The sequence below is a fragment of the Lepus europaeus genome, chromosome 7 (genome assembly GCF_033115175.1).
Source record: "Lepus europaeus isolate LE1 chromosome 7, mLepTim1.pri, whole genome shotgun sequence".
Taxonomy (NCBI): Eukaryota; Metazoa; Chordata; class Mammalia; order Lagomorpha; family Leporidae; genus Lepus; species Lepus europaeus.
This window is the reverse complement of record NC_084833.1, coordinates 115,746,579-115,769,845: the sequence shown is the minus strand read 5'-3', so window position 1 is coordinate 115,769,845 and position 23,267 is coordinate 115,746,579. Positions and strand designations below refer to the sequence as shown.

Below are 23,267 nucleotides of genomic sequence, written 5' to 3'. Positions count from 1 at the left end.
AATGTACCTGGGAAAGCAGAGGAAGATGGCCCAAGTGCTTGGGCCCCCGCTACCCATGTGGGAGACCCAGATGGAGTTCCAGGCTCCTGGCTTGATCCTGACCCAGACCTGGCCGTTGCAGCCATTTGGAGAATGAACCAGAGGATGGAAGCTCACTCGTTTCTCTCTCTCTCTCTCTCTTGCTCTCGCTCTCGCTCTCTCTCTGTCACTCTGCCTTTCAAGTTAATAAAAAAAAATTTTGAAATAAATTAATAAAATAATGGCTATGATGAGCATGGACTGCATAAGTTCAAAATTCTGTTCCCATCACCTGCTAGTTCTTTCATCTAAGGTCACTTACTGCATCTAAAAACAGGAATCACATAAAATGGAGACAATAGCACCTACTTCACAGAGTTGTGGTGAGAGTCAAACAAGAACTAATGGCTTAAAAGTATGCCTGGATGGTAGTAAGTGCTATGCAAATGTTTGTATAGGCAAGAAGCCTTGTTTATAAGAGCAACGAGCTCCTCAAGGCCCTGCAGAGGGGCCTCCCCTAACACCTGAACCACTCCCAACTCACTCACCTGTGCTTTTTTCCAGAGCTGGGCCTCCAGAGGAGAGGATGCTGTCTGGTGCTGGGCTACATGGCCAAGGACAAGTTTCGGAGAATGAATGAAGGTCAGTGAGAACCCCCTTCCCATGATCTCAGGGGCAGTATAGAGGGAGGAGAGGATGCCCTATGACCATGGTATGGAGGAACCAGGAAGGAGAGCCTGGGACACCTCAAAAAGGACACCTGAGCAGATCAGCTTGAATTCCATGAAGTTCTCAATGCAGCAGCATGGGGAGGAGTAGCTAATGCCTGGGATACAGCACGCTGATTTTCTCCTTATACTACCTTCCTTCCTCCCTCCGTGTCCCCTAATTCTCTTCTTAACTCTTCCCTATTTTTTGTTCCCCACCCACCTCCCAGGGCAATTAAATCTATTCCTTTCATCTTTTCTAATCCAGCCTTGTGTGCCTTTCTCGTCTATCATCCGCTTTTCTTGAATGCCTAGAGAATACATAACACATTACAGGGCACTAAAGAATATGGCAGTGTTTTTATTACCAAAGAACTTATGCTGGGAAATCTGCCCCAGCAGCTCCAGCACCCCTGCCTCTCCCTGTCAGTGATGAGGGTTTCTGCCTTCCTTTTGCACTGGGTCTTTCCACTGAGGCTTACGTGGGTCACAGGAGGCTTGGTTGGGAGGTCTTGGCATTGCTGTGGAGGCTGGCATGTGAGAGGCGTGCTGTCACTTACAGGCCTGCTGTAATAAAGAACCAATCCTCTCCATCCCTGGCCATCTGTCTCTGTGCAACTAATAACCCTCTCCATCAGATGCCACAGACTGTTTGTCAGGATTCAAAAGTAGATAAACAATGGCTGGGGGTGCCATTTATTCATTAAAGTCAGACAAATGATGCCTTGGCTCCCCACCAGCCCAGCTTGCCATGAGCTGACTCCTCCTTTCCCAAGGCCCAGAGACCCTGTAGCCCCATTCCCACTCCAGGCTAGGAGGAGGCAGCTCACCCCAAGAACCTCTGTCCCCAGAGTTAGGCCATAGCATAGTCCCAGTGCCCTCTTCCCCTGCTTGTCAGCTGCTTCTCCTTCTGACCCAGCCTACAACCCTCAAACCTCCACGTGTGCCCCAGACCTGAGCCCTTGCAGTTATGGGTCTGTTGCCAGCACCCAGCACAGTGACAGTGTGACAAGACTCACAGGAAGTGAGACTCCCCCATTTTTGCTTTGTTTGTGTGAGAAGGCAGAAGCAACAAGAACCCACTTCCCTCTTGTAGGAGCTCCCTGGATACAGCTGGGGTGGGGGCTGCATTTTCTCTCTTTCACTCACTTTCCTCTCTCTCAGCTACTCCCTCTCTCCCAATACCGCTATCTAGACCACAATGCTAGGCAGTAAACCCTGCCTATGGGAGCGGACAGTGTGCCTCTGTCCGTGGTTCTGAATAGATGCATTCTCTTGCTGGCGCTGCTCATTAGAGAAGTTGAAATGAAGTTCATAGGGAATGGGGAAGCCCCAAAGTTAGGAGCTGAGTTGCATTTGCCTATGCTCTGGGTGTCTGCCCCAGCTTCCAGATGACCGAGGAAACAACAGGTGGCAAAGGAGTGACCCAACATTTGCAATGAGTTGCAAGTCTCCACTAAGAATGTGGAGATATGAGAGGGGCAGGGTGGGACAGTGGGGCAGAAGGAGATTCTTGAGTAGGTCAACTTTGGCTACAGGTTGGGTGTGAAGGGGTGGGAGGGACCTGAAGTGGGAGGATCCTCCACTTCTGCTGCAACCAGCCTTGTCACCCAAATGTTATATTACACATTTTTACCCCTTTCTAAAGCTCAGCCTCCCTAACTCCCAACACATCTGCAAATAAGAAAATGCCCTAGCAAGTATGGTAGCTGTTTTATGCTTTATAATTATCTCATACCAATACTCAAGAAAGATAATTATAAGTCCCCACATATTAATAATTGAACCAGAATAGCAGCCATGACATTGATCATGAAGCAAAAATTTATGACAGTGCTACACAGAACACCTTGAACAATTGGGAAAATAGTAAAGAAAAAATAATTATTTTCCCATTTGCTGGAATCGGTGAGATATTGGAAGAGTTAACTACTTCCATTAACGATAAGGCAGTGATCATAGTATTTCCAATTTAGAATAAGTATAAAAGATCTACTTGTGGTATATGAAAGTATATTTGCTCTGTTTAACAGTATCCAGTAGGCTGTCTGTCACCTGGGGGGAAGTGGTTCCTATTTCACTTTTTTCCCTGATAATGTGGTATCTTTCTATTTTCTTCTCCCTTCATTCCATCTCCCCTTTTGCTCACTACATTCCAAAAAAAATGAACAGCTTGAAAAGGAGCAGGAGGAAAATAATGAATGAACAGTCACTTTATAGATCTGGGGTTTATCATAAGTTAGAGTAATCGCGATTTGTGCTGTTAAACTACACAAAGCAATAAAAAGAAAATGCTATTCAAAGATCATTTGAGGAGGCCTGTGCTAGTCAGTGAGAGGTTTGCTCTGTTTGGGAGTCTTAATAGCTTCTCAGATGGAATCTGCCGCATTTGCAGGAATGGAGGTGGTTGGTAATGTGCTGAGAGAGAGAGTGTGTGTGTATTCCTTCTTGTTTGGACTCAACACATCTAAGGCATCAAACAGAGATAAGAGAAAGAATCAATGAAGGCAAAGGAGGGAATAAAGGCAGCCCAGGCATAAGAATATCAGATTAGTCTGGCATAATTGTCTGCATGTGATTAAATACATGGTGCTTTAAGGGAGCGCTGTGAGGGAATCATGTATTTATTCATCAAACATCCATTAAATGCCATAAAAATCTTACCAACTTTTCAGTGCCAGGCATTGTTCTAAGCACTGGAGGTATCAAAGGCAATAAGACACAGTCCCTACCCTCAAGGATCTCGTAATAAAAACACACAGGCCTATCTCAGTGCAAAGATCCCTCCACGGAGAGGACCCACCTTAGCAAGTTGAGTAAACCAGATGCCTCTCTTTCCCCTCCCTCCCCCCAACCCCTCCAACATAGGCTCCACCGTGGCAGCCAGTCTGCAATTTGAGGACAGCTTGTGTACTGTGGGTCTCTCATGGGAAGACTAAGACCCTGCTCCTTTCCTCCTCTCCTATGCCCCCATGGCCTTAGCCCCGGGGTCTTGCACGTATGCACTGGTCACCCCATTTTTGTTTAAGTGGTTAATTTGAATGACAACAGAAGAATGATACCTACAGGGAGGGGACTCCTCAGGCAGAGCAGGTGGATATAGAGGGTTCCATGGAGAGTGTCTCCCTCATCTGTCCCCTAAGTGCTCCCTAGTGCTGAACCCCCCAGCTTGCCCTCCTTGCCATCACATAGCGTCTTCCTGGAGAGCCCGGGCCCAGGCAGACGAGCACAGCAGGAGGGTTGGGAGGCAAGGAGGCCTTCTCCAGGAGTGGTCTCCCTCCTTGCACATTGGCTCCCCTTCCTCACCCAGTCAACTGTCTGGAATGTTCTGGAGGCATCTCTGGGCAAGCACTTGCCATCGGATCTGCTCTCACCACTCCCTCTCCCCACACTGTAGTGCATGTGCACCCACACACCTGCACACACACCTGCACACACACCCCTTGCTGTTTTCCAGCTCTCTCCAGTGACCGTTTTCATTGCTTGCCCGAGCTGATCCTATTCCTAGGCTTAATCAAAATCTGTCACTGAGTATCAGGTGAGCGACTCAGCCTGCCCCTCAGAAAGCTGTGAGATTACAGCACAGCCCACTAACTCAACAGGGCTGGGAGCATCGAGTGACTTGGCCAGCAGGAAGTGGAAGAGTGAGGGCCACAGCCCTGGTCTCTGGACACCCAGGACTCTTGGAATTCTGACAGAAGGGCTGAGACCAGAAAGAGAAGGGAAGCTCTTAAACCAATGCCACCATCTGGTTTTTCAGAGAAAGTGGCAGAGGCACGGAGAGGGCAGAGCACAGGAGAGATTCAGGGAGAAAATCAGAAGAAGAAAAAAAAAAAAAGCCTGGAGCCAGGGAAGGCAACTCCCCTGGAACCAGGAAAATCTGTTAGGTCATAGGGCTCTGGAGGAGGAGAAATGAAGAAAAGGATGCTGAAGGAAGAGAAGGAAGAAGCCAGGAAGTGTTGGCCTCCCTGTCCGGCCAGTCCCTCAAGGTCCAGGCGTGCCTCCACGGGCAGCTCTCCCTCCTCACAAAGGGTGTGCTCACGGCTACAGGCTGGGCTGAGCAGATTTCCTGCACCTGCAGAGCCGCGGTGACTGGCTGCTTCCCTCAGTTCAGTGAAGGGAGAGCAGAAATGCCTCCTAGCACTGTCTCTTTCATCTTCCCGGGATGAAATGCTTGTGATTGGCAATGGTGGCGTCTGCTCCCTGGAGACCTCTTAGGAGGAGCTGGAGCACCCAGGAAGGAGAAAGCCAGATCCATGGAGAGCCAGCTCCCTAGCAGGCTCTTGCACAGCCCACAGTTCATGCTTGTCCAGGTCCTGAGGGCCAATGTTCCTCTACCACAGCACACATCCTCACCCCTTAGCCTCTCAGCAGAGACAGAGCCTTGGGAGGCTGGGGAGTGGCATCTGAAGCAGCTCTAAAGTTCTTTGTGATGGCGTGGGAGCCTGTTCTTTCTGCACCCAACCCCTCATGGGAAAAATTAGTCTGAGACTTCTACTGTTTTCCACCTATCCCCTATCCCAGAGAGAGAGGGGCCCACAGTCAGGGTGTGTGTGGCCAGGACCCACCTGTGCGATCTTGGACAAGTCACCAAACAATGTTGGCTAAGGTCACCTGGAAGTCTCTGGTGTGTGATGACACAAAAATCTTTCAGCTCCCAACACCCCACCCATCCCTGATTCTCACCACCCACCCATAATTTTGCCTTGGTCACCCAAGGAACCAGGACCAGGAGGTTGACTGACCTTGCCTGGCAGCCTCGGAAGGCAAATCCATGCTCTTTCTCCTGTGTGTCTGCAAAGGGAGTGCTCAGGCCCATGCCACCTGCACACTGGGTAGTGAGGCAGTCAGGCTGAGCTGCACGTTTTCCAGAGCAGAGGGCAAGCAGATGTAGAGTGGCCCAGGGACTCAACCTGAGAAGGGGCGGCCTCACCAAGGTGGACAGCGCCTCACCCTGGCTGCCGCAGCTGCAGCCTGGGTCATGCTAAGGGTCCACAGTCAGTTTCCAGAGACCATTCCTCCACCGCCTGCCGGGCCCCCGGGATGCTGGCTAATACTGTCATTTTGTTAGCTGGGGCTTTGGGGTGTGTTTTTTTCTTGTTTCATTTTTCTTACTGATGTGTTTTCTTCCACTGGGGCTGCAAAACTGGTTATTTGTATAACGTCCCTCTTTATTATTTATGGCAAGACTCAGACTTCCAGGGCACTTTATGATTGTTATTTAATTCACTCTGCGTCTTGGAACAAGAGACCCGCTATTTCCATTCTCCTGCCATGAACAGATAGAAGATTCTCGAGGTTTTTTCCCTAGGCTCATCCCTCCAGCCACCATTCAGGCTGAAGACCCCACCGGGTCCCTTTCCACATCCAATTCCCATCCTCACCAAGTCCTGGAAATGGGTCCCTCCTTTCATTTCACAGCCGGCATCCTTGTGCCTGTCCTCAGGCTCTCTCACTGGCACCACAGCAGGGCTCTCCTGCCTGGCCTGTCCACCCCCACTGCAGCTCGTTTTCCACATTCTAGCCAGGGCCACGTTCCAACATGCAAACTTGATCATGCTGCATTCTTGTAGAAAATATTCCAATGGCTTTCTACCACTTGTAAGGAAAAATATGGAAATCCTTAGCACGTTTTACGAGAGTCCATGTGATCTGCTCCCTACCTACTTCTTTGACCTCTTGGCCCTCAGCACTCTGTACTCCAGTCTCCAGGGTCTTCTCCCTGCCCCTCAGGCAAGGCAAGCTCCCCTCTGCCACAGGGCTTTGGTCTGCCCTGGTTCATCTGTGGGGGCTGCTGGCCATTCACCACCTCCTACCCCCAACCATCCAGGCAGCCACCACCATCCCACTCACCCTCAAGTCTCAGCTCTGCACCTTCCCCAGTGAACCCTCCACTGACCCAGGCCTCCCTGGTCAAGGCCAAGTTCCTATGTTCTAAGCTCTGCAGGACCAAGGCTCTTCCCTTCAGAGCCATTAGCTCAGTCCATGCACAGATGTTCCTAGTGCAGTTGTTCAACCAATCCTGTTCTCCCCTGCCAGTCAGTAGACTCTGGTCTCTGTGACACCCCAGCAGCCTACCACAGTGACTGAGTGAACATTACAGAAGAGTGAGGTCAGTGACTTCTGGGCCCCGATCAGTGGCTCCAAGATGCTAGGACCAGGGACTTGCAGGTCACAGACTCTTAGTAGAAACATTACCAATTCCCCATAGAGCAGAGAACTGAGACCCAGGGAGGGGAAGTGACTAGCCAGAGTGACACAGTCAACTGGGCATTACAGCCAGGTCTTGGGCACATGCATCTGACCCTGAGTCTACTTCTATTTCTACTCCATTGTGCTAAGTCCTTGAAGTGCACACCATCGAGTGGGTCCGTCAGGGAAATCTGCCTTCCTCAAGTGGGCATGGGACCGTGTTTTGAAAGTGGCAAGGAGCCCTAGAGAAAAGACAAGGAGGCAGACCCTTGGGATATGGGCATGGACAAGCACACACAGTAAGTCGTCCCCTCCCAGGAGCCCAGCACTGGGGGCACGGACGTGGTCTCCACCCTCAGCAACACTGCCCTTCACTCAGAGATCAGATGCGGGTGTTCCACACCTGTTGCTCTTGTGGTTGATTTGGTTGGAGTTTTTCTTTCATGCGCTTTGTCTAGGATGCTTAGTGGTCAAGTACTGTGGCTTGGGAGTTGGAGAAACCTTGATTCAAATCCCAGGTGTCATAAGGCAGGCTTTGAACCCTATCACTAAGGATTCTGGAGCCCGGAAGGCCTCCAGGCTGCCCAGTGAACCCTCCCTTCTGATGTTCAGCAGCCAGTCCCCAGGCACGTGAAGACTCGGTGGCATGCTGCAGAGTTGGGTACCCACTTACTCACCAGCTGTGTGTCCTGTGCCTACTCCCTACCCGTAGTGTGTAAGGACACAGGGCTCACCCCCAAGGACATCAGACACATAAGCGATTACAATAGTGTCATGGCTACCGTAAGCAGGGAAGTAAAGGAGCCACAGGAACAGAGACCGGAACTCAGACCAAGCTGCAGCCCAGATGAGCTCCATCCAGGATGGCTTCCTGGAGGCAGTGCTGCTGAGCGGGGCCCAGAGAGTGATCTGATCTTGAACTCCTCAAAGACAGGAAGCACACTGTCTGCCAAGGCCATGGCAGTTCCCCGTTTGTTCTGCTCCTCACACAAAGCCACTTCAACCCCCAGAGACCAGAGTCTCCACATTCTGAGTGCAGGATGGCAAGGGGACAGAGTGACTTGGGAAGCAGCCACTGGCAGTATCCAGCTGTGTCCTGAGGAGGCCCCATCTCTCCTCTGTTTCTCCATCCTTCCATTCTCAGCCCCAAAGCCTTAGTGCCGAGACCTCCCTCCAGCCCTCTCCCCAGGGCCTGAAGCGGGGCGCGGAAGATGGGGAACAAATGAGGGTGCTTAATGGCCTGCCTTGCGGTTTTAGAGCTGTGTGCTGGAATGAGCAGGTTCAGGCTGAGATGAATTATCCAGGGCTTTCATCAAAGGATAGCCAATAAGCACCTGAAGGAGCTCGCCGCACCTGCACGGAGAGGCCGTGTCACGGCGCCAGGCCCGGTGCTCTGGAAGCAGTCACCGGGCGCCGTGTTTCCCCTGCGCCATCTGCTTGTCCCCTGTGCCTTCCCTCCTGAAATGTGTTTGTTTCCATGGCAACGGTGTTGTTACTGGTAGGGGAGGAGTTTAATGACATTCAGAAGTACCAAATCAAGTCCATTTATATAATGGTCTGAAATACACATAATGGCCTATGGAATATAGGACATGGTGACAGTTTCAGTAACTGCACACCGAATGTGGGATAAACAGAGCCGTGTAACAGCCCCCACCTCCAAGTCAAATGCACGAGGAATAACCACCGTTCTTAGCACTGAAGAGCAGCACTTCTCGCCCATTATGCATGAAGGGAACCCGGAACACTACACGAGCCGTTCTCCTCTCCAGAGGAACGCACGCTGGGTCACGGCTTCTCTGCACCTGTCAGCGTTTGACCAGGAGCGAGGCGCGGCAGGTACAGAGGACAGAGTGCGCTGTGGGTCCCTCCCACGCGGAGGGGCGCGGGCACCCTCGCCGCCCCCTGCCTGCCTGCCGAGGTCACTACGCTGGTTGCGAGCGCTCTGTGTCTGCTCTTCGGCTCCTTTCTGTCTCAGGCACCTACTCTGTGCTGGTGCGGTGGGGTGCAGAGGCTGAATGACACCCGGAGGTCTCCCTTCTCTTACCCTGGCTCCCCCCAGAAGCAGGCCTTAAGCAAGGACTTGAGGGTAGCCACTCACCTGGGAGGTGTAGAGGGTGCGCAGGAGAGGAGGGAAGCGACGTGGAGAAAGGATTCGCCAGCAGGGGGAGCCCCACGGAGCCTGCCTCCTCTGGGGGCAGCCGCACCCTCAGCTCCGTGGGAGACTCCGAAGAGCGCTGCACAATGTGGGCCGCTTACTCACCCGCCCCTGTGAGCATTGCGTGGGCGGCTGCTGGGGTGCGGTCTGTGAAGTCCCGGCTCTGAGAGCACAGAGTGGCTTCAGCGGTCAAAGAGCAAGCCCTGGGGAGAAGGGCTGAGACTGGACGCTGGCCTGTGGGCTCTGCAGGGTCAGGGCTGCGGGATGCTGGTGGCCCTGACAGTGACTGAGGCAGCCGTGGGAGAACTTTGGGTCCCCCGGGGAACCAGAAATAGTCGTTTAATAAAGCAGCAGAAGAGTGATGGAGGGCTGAAGAGAGGCTCAGGTGGCGTGCTCTTGGGGCACAGAGTGGGGGAAGGCCCTGTTTTGTGACTACAGTGGCAGTGGGGGACGTGGAGAAATTAAGGCGGACAAGGGTCACCCGCAGAGGCACTTGGCACACGTTATTCCTGTTCTGAGGATGGAGAAACTGAGCTCAGAGAATGAGTCACAGGCAGACAACTCTGACGCAGTCAAGGACCACACCCTGGTCCTTTTCCTGCCACACTGCCCCACGGAGCCTTGCAGTAGGCATGAGGGTGGGAGACTCTCGCACCACCACCAGGGGCAGGAGTGACTGAGCACCCATGCTGTGTACTTGTCTACCTCTCCCCATGGCCGAGGGCCAGATCTCCCCACTGTGCACTGACCACAGACCCACACACACAGCCATCAAGGTCCCTTCTGATCTGCCAGCTACGGCCTGGGTGACTTTGCCCAAGAGGGAGTGCATGACCTGCACTGCACTGCCCAGAGTCGCAGGAAGGAAAGGAGGCGCCCCCGTGAGAGGCTGCTTTGGCTCTGAGGGTCCCCAGAAGGTGCCCTCTGCTCCGTCCTCATCCCCTGCCCCCTCCCCTCCCAGCCCAGCCTCAGAGAACACCAGGGAGGAGGGGTGCCGCCGGCACAGTTCCCCTGAGCAGCATTTCTGTGGCGTGTTAATGGGTTTTCCGTGAAATACAGCCTCCACTGTTAACTAAGGCGGCGAGAAGCTAGGTGAGACCTAATTAAACAAGTGTCTCTCGGAGACTTCAGTGAGGTCCCTGACGAGGTGAACCACCGGAAGGGGAGCCAAGTCACAGAGCTTCCCAGCTCACTGGGCCAGGAAAGGTTTCTCCCGTAGCATGTGTCACTGGTAGTGTTCCTTGGAATCCACTTTGGGGAGTCATGGCTTAAGGTCCAAATCTGTCACTAACTAGTTGTGTGAGCTTTGTCTTTAAACAAGGGTTGGGAGCAGGTGTTTAACCAAGTGGTTCAAATGCCCACAGCCCACAGCAGAGTACCTGGGTTCAATACCTGGCTGCAGCTTCCTGGCAAAGCGGACTCGGGGAGACAGTGGTGCTTGGGTTCCTCCCACTCCTAAGGGAGACCTGGAAAGTTCCAGGCTCCCAGCTCTGACCTCTACACAATCCCAGCTGTTACAGGTATTTGGACAATGCACAAGCAGATAGGATCTCTCTCTCTCTCTCTCTCTCTCTCTCTCTCTCTCTCTCTTTCTCTCTCTCTCTCTGGCATCCTGTCTCTAATAAGTATATTTTTACAAGTTTTTAAATTTATTTATTTATTTATTTGACAGGTAGAGTTATAGACAGTGAGAGAGAGAGAGACAGAGAGAAAGGTCTTCCTTTCGTTGGTTCACTCCCCCAAATGGCTGGTACGGCTGGCGCTGTGCCAATCCGAAGCCAGGAGCCAGGTGCTTCCTCCTGGTCTCCCATGTGGGTGCAGGGTCCCAAGCACCTGGGTCATCCTTCACTGCACTCCTGGGACACAGCAGAGAGCTGGAATAGAAGAGGAGCAACCAGGACTAGAACCCAGTGCCCATATGGGATGCCAGCGCGGCAGGCGGAGGATTAACCAAGTGAGCCATGGCGCCAGCCCCTATTTTTACAAATTTAAAGAATAAACCTCACTTGCCTTGTGGCAACCAATAAAGGAACATAAATGAACACTCTTCATAAACTGGGAGGTACTATCCAAATAGGAGGACACCTCAAAAAGTTTATGGAAAAAAAAATTGAAAGATGAGTTTATTTTGGTGAAAAAAAAACTATGAAATTCATAGTTTTTTCATCATATGCTTTTCCCATGACATTTTTGGAGACTCTTTGTATGCATGAATTGCAAAATGGTTCTCACCAGAATAAGCTCACCTTTTCATAGCATTTCCCATGAGTGTCTTGCTTTCCCCTCATGTAACAGCACTGGTGTGACTCATATAACTCATCACAACGCTGGTGTGACTTATTCGAATGGAGCAAACACCCTCCATTTCCCAGAGAACATTTCATTAGGAATCAAAGCAAACAAATAAATAAGTTTGCAAAAATCAGTCCTGCTCCTGATTAGGTATGTGACCTTGACCTGGATCCCTCTTGATCTATTTTCTCATCTGCAAAATGGGTATACTCAGTAGTCCTCTTCCTCGTGTGCCTTTGTTGTAAGGATAAAATATGCATAATGGTTGTGCGGGAGCTTTGAAAAAAAATACAAAGTACCATAAAATACAAGGCATTGTCATTAGAGTTCCAGGTTAATACCCCCAATTCAGTCCCATTTGTGCTGAGATCAAAACAGGATGTGTGTTGGGGAGGGGGGCGGCCGGTGGGAGCGATAACAATGACTAATAATCTTCATCCATATGTATGATGTTAGGAGCCTTGTATGAGCACGTCGCTGAGGGGAGAAAATGAATGTTTCATGAGCCAACGCTAAATGTGATATTAAGATGAAATGGATAGAGAGAGCCCTGCTTGCCTCTGCCTCCAGGTGTGCTAGGGAGGTCAGCACAGGCTCTGTGCCTGGTCCCCGGGCAGCTGGAAGAGCTGGCCAAGGGGGAGGAGCTCAGCTTCCCAGCTCAGGTAAGGGGCTGTCCAGTGTGCACTGGTGCAGGGCACTCCGCCCTGGGAGGCAGAAGAACTAACGTCCACTCTGCGTGCCAGCGAGGTAGCCTGGGGCGTGTTATTATAGCCATGCTGGGCCTCCGTTCCCCGTTGTGAAATGAGGCTAAGATCAACCCTGCACAGTCATGAGGTCTAGGTCCAGGCCCAGCTGTTTGCAAGAGGACTTTGTAATGTGCACAAGTGAGAAGGGTTATTATTCCATTATTCACTCAACAGATGTTTATTGAACATCTACTATGTGCCAGTCCCTGCCATGGCCACGTATTTCTCATCCTCTGTGTGCCAAACACCATGTTCAGCACTTCATGCGCATCACTTCATTAATCATCACCACCATCCTGAGAGCAGAGAGAATTTGCCCAAAGCTGTATCGCTACCAAATGGCAGAGCCTGGGGCTGTAGGAAGCCAGCACCCTGAGTTCTCCAATCAGTGGCCCTCCCCGTCCCTGATACTCCTGCAGAACCAGGGGACACCTCACCCCCTAACCCCTGCCGGCTCTCTGTGTTCTGCACATGCTCTGTGTTTGCCACCAGCCAGCATCCTCTCTTAACTCAGAGAGAAAGCCCTGCCAGCCCCTTTTGTTCCTCGAAGACTCCATGCCCCTGTTTCCATCCCCTACTCTCTCCTCTCAAGACACAGTCCCCGTGGGGTTCTGATTTCTGTTCCCGTTCATCAGCGTGGGCCAGCCACCAGGAGGCATGAAAAACAAACCCCTCTCGCCCCCTAAAAGGCCCTTAGAAGACAGAGCAGGGACAGACAGGGCAGTACCAGGTTAACCACAGCTATGTCTTCCCGCTCCTGATGGGTATCCCCGGAGGCAGGCGTGCTCCGCTCGGTGCCGGCTCGGCGCTCCAGTCCACCACGCAGCACGGAGACAAGTCCATCTCTGCAGCTCTCCTTCCCATAGGGCAGCTTCCTGTTATCTTGGCTCCTTCCTTCTCCAGAGATGAAGAGATTGTTTTAAACCTGCCGCCCCACCAGCTCTGCCCCTGGCTTCCAATGCCATTAAGTTTCATTATAACAAATAAACACCACAATGACATTTATAAGTTACCACTGAGCACAGAAGCACAAATATGAAGCAGATAAACTGCATTTGATCCAAATAATTACTGCAGGCAATATTGGGCTTAGTCTGAGCTGGCAGCCGGCTACCAAGTAATTTATTAGATTGCGTAAGGCAATGTTGCACGTTGAGTTTTTCATTATTGTGTCTCTTCCCCTCCCTGTGGCCTAAATAGGTTAGAGGAGTTTAGACGGTGCCCGGCCAAACAAAGACAGACTTTGTTCAAGCAGATTAAGGCCGGGAATGTCGGCCAAGTGTCCAGGAGTGGCTGCTTCCCAAGCTCCACTTGCAACTTGCGAGGAAAGAGAGAGCTCCAGCAACGATCTTGATGCTGCCAGCCAAGATATGCTCCCCACACTCCCACCCACTGGCCCAGATAGGAAAACAGGCCCCCGTGGAGGAAGTAAATGGCAGGGCTGGATGGAGCCCCCAGGACACCAAGGCTGGGTTCCTGCTGTAGGCAGATTCTCAGCCAAAGACCCTCCCTATCAAAAGGCCCCTCCGTAGCCCAGGCAGCCCCAGGCAGCCCCAGATCCCACTCCCAGGCGTCTCCTCCTGCAATAAATCAAAGGAAAGAAGCCGTCCGCCAGCCAAGTCTGCAAACAAAACAAGGAGAGCTGGCTACGAGCAGCCGCCTCCCTGCCAAACCCAAACTCATAAAGTTTGATTCAAGGGGTTACAATACCTCCTATTCAGCGTCCCTCCTGCCCCATTCTCCCAGCCTTAGTAAATTACCCAATAAGCAGCAAGGACCTGTAGTTATTGTGCAGTTAAATGGTATTTGCCCAGTAAATCCTGAGCAGAGTACTAACGGTGATATACAGTAACTAATTACAGACATGAATTCTCTCCCCAAGACGCCGAGTGTTACCAAATATTGCTGCGTTTAAGGGAGGAGGCTTGAAAGCTTGCTCTGTTCTCTGCAGCGAAGCCAGGAGTAACTCTTCTATTGGAGGAGCTGTCAGCCCCTCCATGCTGGAAAATGGAGATGTCCTTGGGGGCAGGTTGGGATGGGACCACATGGCACAAGAGAATGCACGTCCACAGCTCCTCCCCGATCTCAGGGGGCCCTTGCCGCAGAAGGGCCTCGCCAGGCACCAGCCGGTCCTCCTTGAGTCGTCTCACAGCAAATAAGCAGCTCAGCACCACGGTAGCTGCTGCAAAGGCCCAAGCCTCCAGCAATGCGGGGAATGGAAGTCATCATTCACCAGGCCCTGGAACAGAGAAAGCAGTCGGAGAAGTAGGGCTCCTGAGTGGGGATGCAGCGGGGCGGGGTTAAAGACAGCCACATCTTGGCCTCACTACAGATGACTTGTGCCTGAGTGATTGTTCGCAGAGCTGGTCTCAGTCCCAAAGGCACCTGAGGTTACAGGCAGGGGCAGGGCCTGTGCCCGGCGGGCAGGAAGCTGATGTCCCACTAGCCTCTTACCTGTTTTAGGAGCATAGCAGGAGCACTGGGGGCTCAGAGGCGGGGCTATGCTTTCTAAAGAGGAGGCCACAGAGCATAAATACTCTCTGCCCACCCAGCACCATTGTGTAAAACAAAGGGCAGAGTGGGGGGTCAGGAGTTCGAATCCCAAGTCCACCACACAGATTCCTCAACTTCTCCAAGCCACAGAAAATGGGAAGAATTCTCTCTGTCCCCCAGGGTGGATGATGAAAAGATGGTCTGGGCTTGCGAGGAGCTCTCTCCCTGTGGGTTCTTTCTCCCTTGATGCCTGGGCTCAGAGGTCAGCCTGAAACCCCTAGAGAGGGAGAAAACCCCTCCCTCGGTCCTGGGCACCCCTAGCAGCCTGCACCCTCCCTCTGCTGCTCCTCGAGGACCTTCAAGCACAAAATCTCTCCTTTATAAACATCTCCCCTTGAAGCAGAACAAAGACTGGGGCAGTCCTCGCAAGTCCCTTGCTTCTGGACTGCTGCATTCTCGGGGTGGATGCAAACAAACAGTGCCTGCCAGGTGGGGGCAGAAGAGGCAAGAGTGTGGCAGAAGAAGGTGAACGTGGAGGGTGCACCTACGGGAGGCATCAGGCTCTGGCCCCTGGCATCTAAGTCGCTACATCAGGGCTAACGGCAGAACCTTCTCCGAGAGGTATTGTGTGTGTGGATCAAGGAAGAGCATGTGTGTGAAGGGCTTTGTGGAGGATGACGCTTGTCCAAGAGTTAGCTGTGGTTAATTCTGGCCGGGCACAGAATCCCAGGGCGGTGAGAAGCAGATCCCTTTTGTAATTAGGGCACAAGTATAGTCAGCTCTCAATTATCTGCTGGCAAATCGTCCCCCTTCCTGGCAAATGCTGTCACCGGGAATGCTTAATGAAGTCCTCTGTTAACATTTCACAGCTTCTTCTCTTGCTCTTATTTGCATGAGACCCAAAGGGAATGATGGTCCTTTCCAGGCAAAACCAGTGACTGTTACCCCCACCACACACCCATCCCGGGGAGGCCTGAGCCACAGAGACAGTCGGCTGGGGAGGGTGCAGGGTAGCCAACAGCAGAGGTGACGTCTTCCACCCAGCTGAGTGGGAGGCAGGGAGGGTTTGCCAGCACTGGGTCGTGGATTTTTTATTTTTTATTAACTACTAAAAATTCCCAGAACATCAAACACATCCATATTCAAACATGAATACCAAAATGCACTCCAAAGTCAAAAATAAATGTTACTTAGGATTACTCATTATGCTGAGTTGTCCGTCATCTTGGATTATTCACACTCTTGCCCCTCTCCATTAACAAAGATAATTAAGAGTTGATTGTATTTGGTCTCCAAGAGGGGAGAAATTGAGGACACTGCACCAAGACCATCTAGTTCCAGCTGGGAACAGCTCCGGTGGAGACTCCGCAAGAGGCACTGGGTTTAAGCTGTCACTCCCAGCACAGGGCCAGTGAATGAGGCCGAGTACCTGGGGCTTCAGGCCAGCCTGTCTGAGCCACACAGTGCACGCCACATCCTGAGCCTGCTGCCACACCTTCCAGTGGGACTCCCAGCAGTGGCATTGTCCGGCATGCAGACCGGAGATCACTCCGTATGAAACCTTCTGAATCCCTGAGCATTGCAGAGGGACCTTGGGGTCCACTGCCGGGGGCCAGGCACGGGACTCAGCCCTTGCAGCTCTGCCTCAGCTCTGCCTCCACCCAGTTTATGCAGTGGGGTTCTGTCGGTGATTTGATTGACAGAAACGGTTGCCTGCAATTAAAAAGGTGTGAAAACTCCTGACCTCCAAGTGCCTTCACTGTGCATTGAGGACACTCAAGTGCACCCGGAGAGAGACAGCAGCCGGGCCAAGGCCACACAGTGACCTTGAAAGCTGAGAACTGCAGGGAACCCAGACCCTGGCGCCTGGGACGTTGGCTTGCAGCAGTGCAGCTCTGATGAGGTCCAGACGACCCCGTACAGCACCCCCTGCGGGCTGTTAAGACGCAGGTTCCTCAGCCAACTCAGACCCTCTGGTATCACGGAATCTGAGTCGGAACCCTGGGAACTATTTTTAGCCAGTTCCCCAGGTGCTTCTCATGCACAAGGAAGTTTTAGAACCGCTTATGCATGGCAAGGCCAACAGCCGCAGAAAAGGATTATTTTGTTTCTAAAGAAAATGGCGTAGGACATGGATCTTCCCCTAACAGACCAAGTGTCCTTGAGAGCTTTGCTTTCCACTTCTCTGTGCCCCAGCTGTATTGCTTGCAGCTTCGAGACTCCCCTCAATAGGACCTGGGATACACTAGAACATAGAGCATCAGGGTTCAGAGGAAGGGACCCAACAGATCAACTGACAGTCCAGACCCTGCATTTATTTATTTATTTATTTATTGACAGGCAGAGTTAGACAGTGAGAGAAACAGAGAGAAAGGTCTTCCTTTTTCCATTGGTTCACCCCCCAGGTGGCCGCTACAGCCGGTGCGTTGCGGCCGGCGCACTGCGCTGATCCGAAGCCAGGAACCAGGTGCTTCCTCCCATCGGGTGCAGGGCCCAAGGACCTGGGCCATCCTCCACTGCCTTCCTGGGCCACAGCAGAGAGCTGGACTGGAAGAGGAGCAACCGGGACAGAATCCGGCGCCCCAACTGGGACTAGAACCCGGAGTGCTGGTGCCGCAGGCGGAGGATTAGCCTAGTGAGCCGTGGCGCCGGCCCTAGACCCTGCATTTTATACAGCAGGAATCCGACACTTAGGGCAGAGAAGAGTCACGCCAGGGACACCCGCCAAGAGGTGGCAGAGGCAGCGCCAAAAGGTACCTTCTGGACCGGCCTGGGTGCTCACAGGGAACCTACACCTTCATGTGCCACAAAGCAAGCAGCCTTCAGAAAGGGGGCAGGAGATGCTGAGCCTCGCGGCACCAGCCAGCCTGCAGCGCAGCCTCAGGCCTCTCCCAGAGGAACCCACGCCGATGCCCTGTAGCGCAGGACTGGGGTGCACTCCTTGCCATGCCTGGAGCCTGCAGCTCCCTTTGGACTAATGGCAGCCCCATCCCTGCTCTCTCCAGCACCTCTTTCTTCCTTCTCTGCTGTTCCCCAGCTTCCCCGGACGATGGTACAGTCAGGGCATACTCCAACCCAGAGATACAAGAGGCTGAGACTCAGACCCAGAAAGGGACTTAACCTACAGCCCGCGGCCAGCCAGTAGCACCCCAAGACAATACCACCCAACATCTTCCTTCGACATCTGCCCCCACCCCGCCAGTCCCTGTCTACCCCCGGGTGACCTCAGGCAGGGATGGATGGGCTCCTGCACAGGCACTGTAGGGCCAGCATTTCCAGCCACACTTATCAGCATCATCTTGGCATCCAGGCCTTGGCTGGATCGATGGAGGACTCCGTCCCCCCTGTCACTAATGAGTGCCGAGCACTCTCCGGCTGGGCCGTACGGCTGCTAATCAGCAGGCAAAGGATTTATAGTGACTTTGGACTCTCCCTGCCTCGGCCAGCCTGATTGCTCTTCATTAAAGGCCCCGGGCTGTCCAGGACAACCTTGGTGGGTTGTGTGTCCTGGGGAGAGCCGTGCAAAGCCAGGGGGATCACAGGCTGCCCGGGCTGCCTCAGCTCGGGTGAGGAGCAAGGATAGCAGAATGTGTCCTTGGGCTTTCTGCCCCTGGGAAGGGCAGTCAGGTTCTGTGTCAGCCCAGGCAAAATCCACACTCCAAGCTCCTGCAGCCTCGTGCGTCACAATCAAGATACCAATGACTGCAGGTGGCAATGCTGGGGTTGAGAGTGCTTCCGAATCTCTCTCCCAGTACCAGCCTCAGAGAAACAGACAGTGGAGAGGAGGCCCTGCCCGGTTCTTCTGGCTTCTGTGTCTGGAGGTCCAGTCCCAGGCCAAAGGAAGATTGGGTCAGGTGACCTCTTGCCATCTCAACAGGGCTTGAAGCCTGTGCAAACCCTGACAGGAGCTAGGGACCCCACTCAAGGTAGCAGCTGCTCCTAACCTTGGCCTCCTCCCGTAGTCATATCAGTATCTATAACTTTCCATAGTTGGAGGTGAATTCTCAAGTCAACACCGGTGACAGGACACAAAAAGCCTTTCTCCTGTGGCCTGACCCATGGTGAGTGCTCAGTGAGTGTGACTAACCCACCGTCCCACCACACACCTGCATTTTTTTAAAGATTTTATTATTTATTTATTTGAGAGGTAGAGTTACAGACAGTGAGAGAGAGACAGAGAGAAAGGTCCTCCACCCACTGGTTCACTCCCCAAATGACTGCAACGGCTGGAGCTTCGCCGATCCAAAGCCAGGAGCCAGGTGCTTCTTCCTGGTCTCCCAGGGCCATCTTCTGCTGCTTTCCCAGGCCACAGCAGAGAGCTGGATTGGAAGAGGAGCAGCCGGGACTAGAACCTGTGCCCAAATAACACACTGGCGCTGCAGGCAGAGGGTTAACCTAGTGTGCCACAGCGTCGGCCCCCACACCTGCTTTGAAACAGCAGGAGGCTCTGCCGTCACCCACTCACACTGCTGCAAGCCAGGCACAGGGGCCCTGGATGCGTCCCTCTCCCTCATCCTCTAGCAAATGGTATCCACGCTCCTCCAAATGGCTTCTAAATCCATTTCCTTCTTTCCACGAATGCAGCTTTCTTCTGTGCCCTTGTGGCAGCAAAGTCTTCCCGACCAGCTTCCCTGGTTTCGGATGGTCCCCCCTTCCCCGGCCCTCCTCACTGTCACGGCTGTGATCTTCCTGGACCTGATGAGTCCTCACCAAGCACAAAGCTCTCAGGATCTGCATAGCCAAACCCACCAAGCCATCTGCGGGGCCTCATCCTTCTAAATGCATCCCCACGCGCAGGCGCACATGCGCCGTGCACCATGCACCAGTCGCAGTGGGGTCCCATCCATGGGGACAGCTGCCGTGGCAGAGGGCAGGCAGGGCTCTGTCTGTGCACTTACACAACCTGTTCTGTTCTCACCAACAACCCAACAGGCAGGGGCTGCTCTCCAGAGGCGGAAACCAAGGCTCCGAGGGACTGAGGGATTTTTTCCCAGGGACACACAGCTGACAGGGCAGAGCCAGGGATACAGCCTAGACTGTGTGGCTTCAGTGCTTTTGCCCCCGAACCACCTGTCATTGTAGCTCCTTGTGCACACGTCTGCTTTTCCCAGGCTCTACGTCCCTTGCAGCAGAAGACTTGGCAGTGGCGCCTGGACGTCCACACCCAGCCCAGAGTCTTGGAGACTGCAGAGTTGACTCCCACCCCTGCCTGAAGCCACCACGGCACCTCTTGAACCTCCCATAAACATCAGATTTATTAGGCAATCCATGAGCCAGAACACATCCTATCATCTACAATCTTACTCTCCTGAGCTGGTCACAGCAGCACATTCTGAAACTTCCCAGATCTCATAGCCCTGTGCTGAGCCCCAAGAAAACATCAGAAGTCGAGGTTTGGGCTTCCAGGAGCAATCAGAATTGTCTCACCCTGGCCACTGAGCTGGCTCCTTCTCCTTCTTGGCCTGCCATCTGCTGGCTTCTCAGGACAGGGGCAGCTTCCCTGAATCTCCTAAGAGGGCATTTTGCGAGCTCCCGGCTGGAAGAGAGCTGGGGTAAATATCCCCAGAACCTGCGTTCCTAAGCCTTCCCCAGCTGGCCACTACCAGCCGAGCAGACGGTGGCCTTCGGGCCTTCCTGCACGGCTGACCTGGCGCTCCCGGAGACCCTGGGGCTGATGGGACAGGTGGCGGTGGCACAGCCGCGGGAGGGCTGGAAGGCTCAGATCTCTCACCTGCACGACTTGGGGGAAGAAACAGAGTGCTAACAATTTCAGCTGAAAATCTGCAAACCCTCGGCTCCAGGGCCCCTGTGACAGGTGCTTCTCTGGCCCTGGTTTTAACTGCCCTGGGCTCAGAAAAGACTCCTAGAGAGTGAAGAGAATAAGAAAAGTCCTCTATAAAAGCCTTCCTTGTGCCAGGACGAGTTGATGGGCCATCCCCATTTTGCAGATGTGGAAACCGAGGCTCAGAGAAGGTGAGGAACTTGCCCCAGGTCACATCGTGGTGACAGAACCAGAGCTCTTCCCCAGGCCTCACTGCCCCCTGCCCTGGCAGGTGACCAACCCTTTGGCTAGGTATTCCAAGCAGGTGCAGCAGGTGCACTTCAGTCAGGTCTTCCAAGCAGGTGGCTGAGGGTTAGGCATCACTTATGCCTTTGCTTGTGTTTTCCACTACCCCAGAATGGAGTTTGCAGTTTCTGCTTCATCCCATTCCCCTTCTCCTCTTCCAGGAAGCCCCGTCTGGTTCCTCCATGCTTGAAACAGGCGTCCCCTAAACTCCCAAAAAACCTTACGTGACTCTGTCTGGGACTGGTCACTTGATCCCTGCTAGTCTACTGTAGTCCTGAGAGTGACCACGTGTACTCCCAGGGAGTTTCACTGGACACCCTGGGATTTGAGTCTGGGGCAGGCAGGGTCTCAGCTGGGCTGCCTCCACCCACGGCCATGAGGATGGCCTTGTACGTGCTTGCAGAGTAAAGGCAAACACTGCAGGCGACCCCAGCATTCCTGTCCAGCTGTGGCTGCAGTTTCCCCTACGGGCAGCAGTACCTCCCTCAGCCCACAGCTGCTGGAGCAAGGGCCCTGCCAAAGTGGCCTGTCTGAGAGAGGGAATGAGGGACGGAGCCGGCCACACACCAGCACGGAAGGAAAGGGCGACAGCAGGGGATCTGAAATGTTCAGCTCCAGGGCAGAACCTGCACCAAAGCTTTACCCCTCCTGCCCCAATAACAATCCCGGATCCCTGCTCCTTGTACGACTCCCTGCTGATGCTGGATCATTGCCTTTCACTGCCACCATGAAATCACGGTGCCAAGACACACTCCCATGGGGTGCCAACAGTCTTGAGACACTGGAGTACTAGAAGATGCCCCCAAAAGACTTGGGGCTAATGGTTATCACGGCAGAAATCAGTGAGTTCCAGGGCTTCTCTGAGCCTAGCATGGCAAGGCCCCAAGCACCAGGACCAAGGGGCAGGGGCCATCTTCTCACTATCCTGTGCACGCCACAGCCTTGGACCTGAAAGAGCCTCGAGACCACTGTCCCTTCCAGAAGTCCCCCAGAGTGGCCCTGACAGCAGAGTAGGGCCCGGGTCTGTTTGAAGAGGGAGCTGTTCCCAGGGAGAAGACAGGGAGGTGCTGGGAGATGGGGGGCACGGGTGAGTGGAGGAGAAAGTGAAGAGGGTGAAGAGAAAAGGGGCCGGTAGCCACAAACTCTTGGAGATCTACACCTTGACCTTTTGGGCTCACCTTTTAGCCCCAGAAAAAAGTCCTCCCTGAAATTCGAAATCTGAGGCTTTCCAGTATTCTGTAATAATCAAATTTGTTCAATCGAAATCTTAACTGTTTGGAGTGGGTGCTCTGCCTGACGGTTGAGATGCCCACATTCCACATTGGAGTTCATGGCTTTGATTCCTGGATCCGGCTTCCTCTTAATGCAGCGCCTGGGAGGCAGCGGGTGATGGCTCAAGTAATTGGATCCCTGCTTCCCACATGGGAGACCTGGATTGCGTTCATGGCTCCTAGCTTCACCCAGCTTTTGTGGCATTTGGGTAGTGAACCAGCAGACATCTCTCTCTCTCTCTCCCTATCTCTCTCTCTCTCTCCCTCTCTCTCTCTCCCTCCCTCCCACTCTTCCCCCCTCCCTCCCTGTCTCCCTCTCTCTCTTCCCCCCACCCTCTCTCCCTCCATCCCTCCTTCTCAAATGAAATGCGTAAGATTTCACAAACATCTTAAGTGATTTGCATGGAATCGAAGCAGAAAAGATCTGGCTGGAGCAGGTGGGAAATTTCTCACTGCAAACGTCCTCTGCCTCCCTCCAGACTACCAGATGTGTCTGGCTGGCTGGTGGAGTGAGTGCTTGTTCGAGAATCAAAATCCGGGTTCCAGGCCCTTCTTCAGTAGCCCACAAGGGATAGCGGTGAGGAAACAGGGCTGCAACCCTAGATTCTTGGGCTTGAAGTACACCGAAGCTCGCCCCTTGACCTCGGGCAAATCCCCCTATTTCTATGACCCTCGGTTTATCTGTAAGATCCGGGTAATGGTGGTCACCACACAGTGCAGGTGCAAGGCATACCAAGACCCAGCATCAAGTGGGTCTCCATGAGTGACTCAGCTGTGTTTGCTCCTGGAAGCCTGGCTCTTTGAGGCTGCGGCCTTTCCCACTGTTTCTCAGCTTTCCCTTCCAAGCCCTGTGGTCAGCACAGTATCTGCCTGCTCGGTGGTGATCACGTGAAAACAGCTTTCCGGCTCTCGGGAAACAGACTGTCCTGGGGACACATTCACAGGCACAGTGAGCAGAGCTGCATAAGGGGTTTGTGCACTGGGCTAGCCCTGGGGGTACCCTCAGGAGGGCTCAGAGAGGCCTGGGGTGGGAGTAGGGGGGAGGGGGAGTGCAATCCCAGAATGCTAGATCAGGGAGGACTTGAGCAGCTAGCAGCCACACGGGGGCGCCATAGAGCACCTGGGAGAAGGAGCGTTAAGACTTTGGAGCAGGTGTAATCCAGGGTGGAAGGTGGAGTGTTGTCCTGCGGAGGGCAGAGAGAAGGAAAGGCACCACCCTTGCAAAGGAAGGCTGTGAGGCAAGCGGAGATGGAAGGAGAAAAACCCAGGGCCTCACGTGCCGTGGATGAGGGGAGCGTGTGCAGAGCGTGTGGAGGTGCTGAG

At 53.3% G+C, this 23,267-nt stretch overlaps 1 protein-coding gene across 1 annotated transcript in view; it reads left to right on the top strand.

The window, feature by feature from the left end:
* Positions 1–626: 626 nt before the first annotated feature.
* The window catches only part of KIRREL3 (kirre like nephrin family adhesion molecule 3), a 111,749-nt gene continuing 89,108 nt past the window's right edge, over positions 627–23,267 (top strand). The window contains exon 1 of the mRNA XM_062198461.1: positions 627–660. Within this exon, the coding sequence (XP_062054445.1) occupies positions 627–660 (34 nt within the window). The remainder of the gene's footprint in view (positions 661–23,267) is intronic.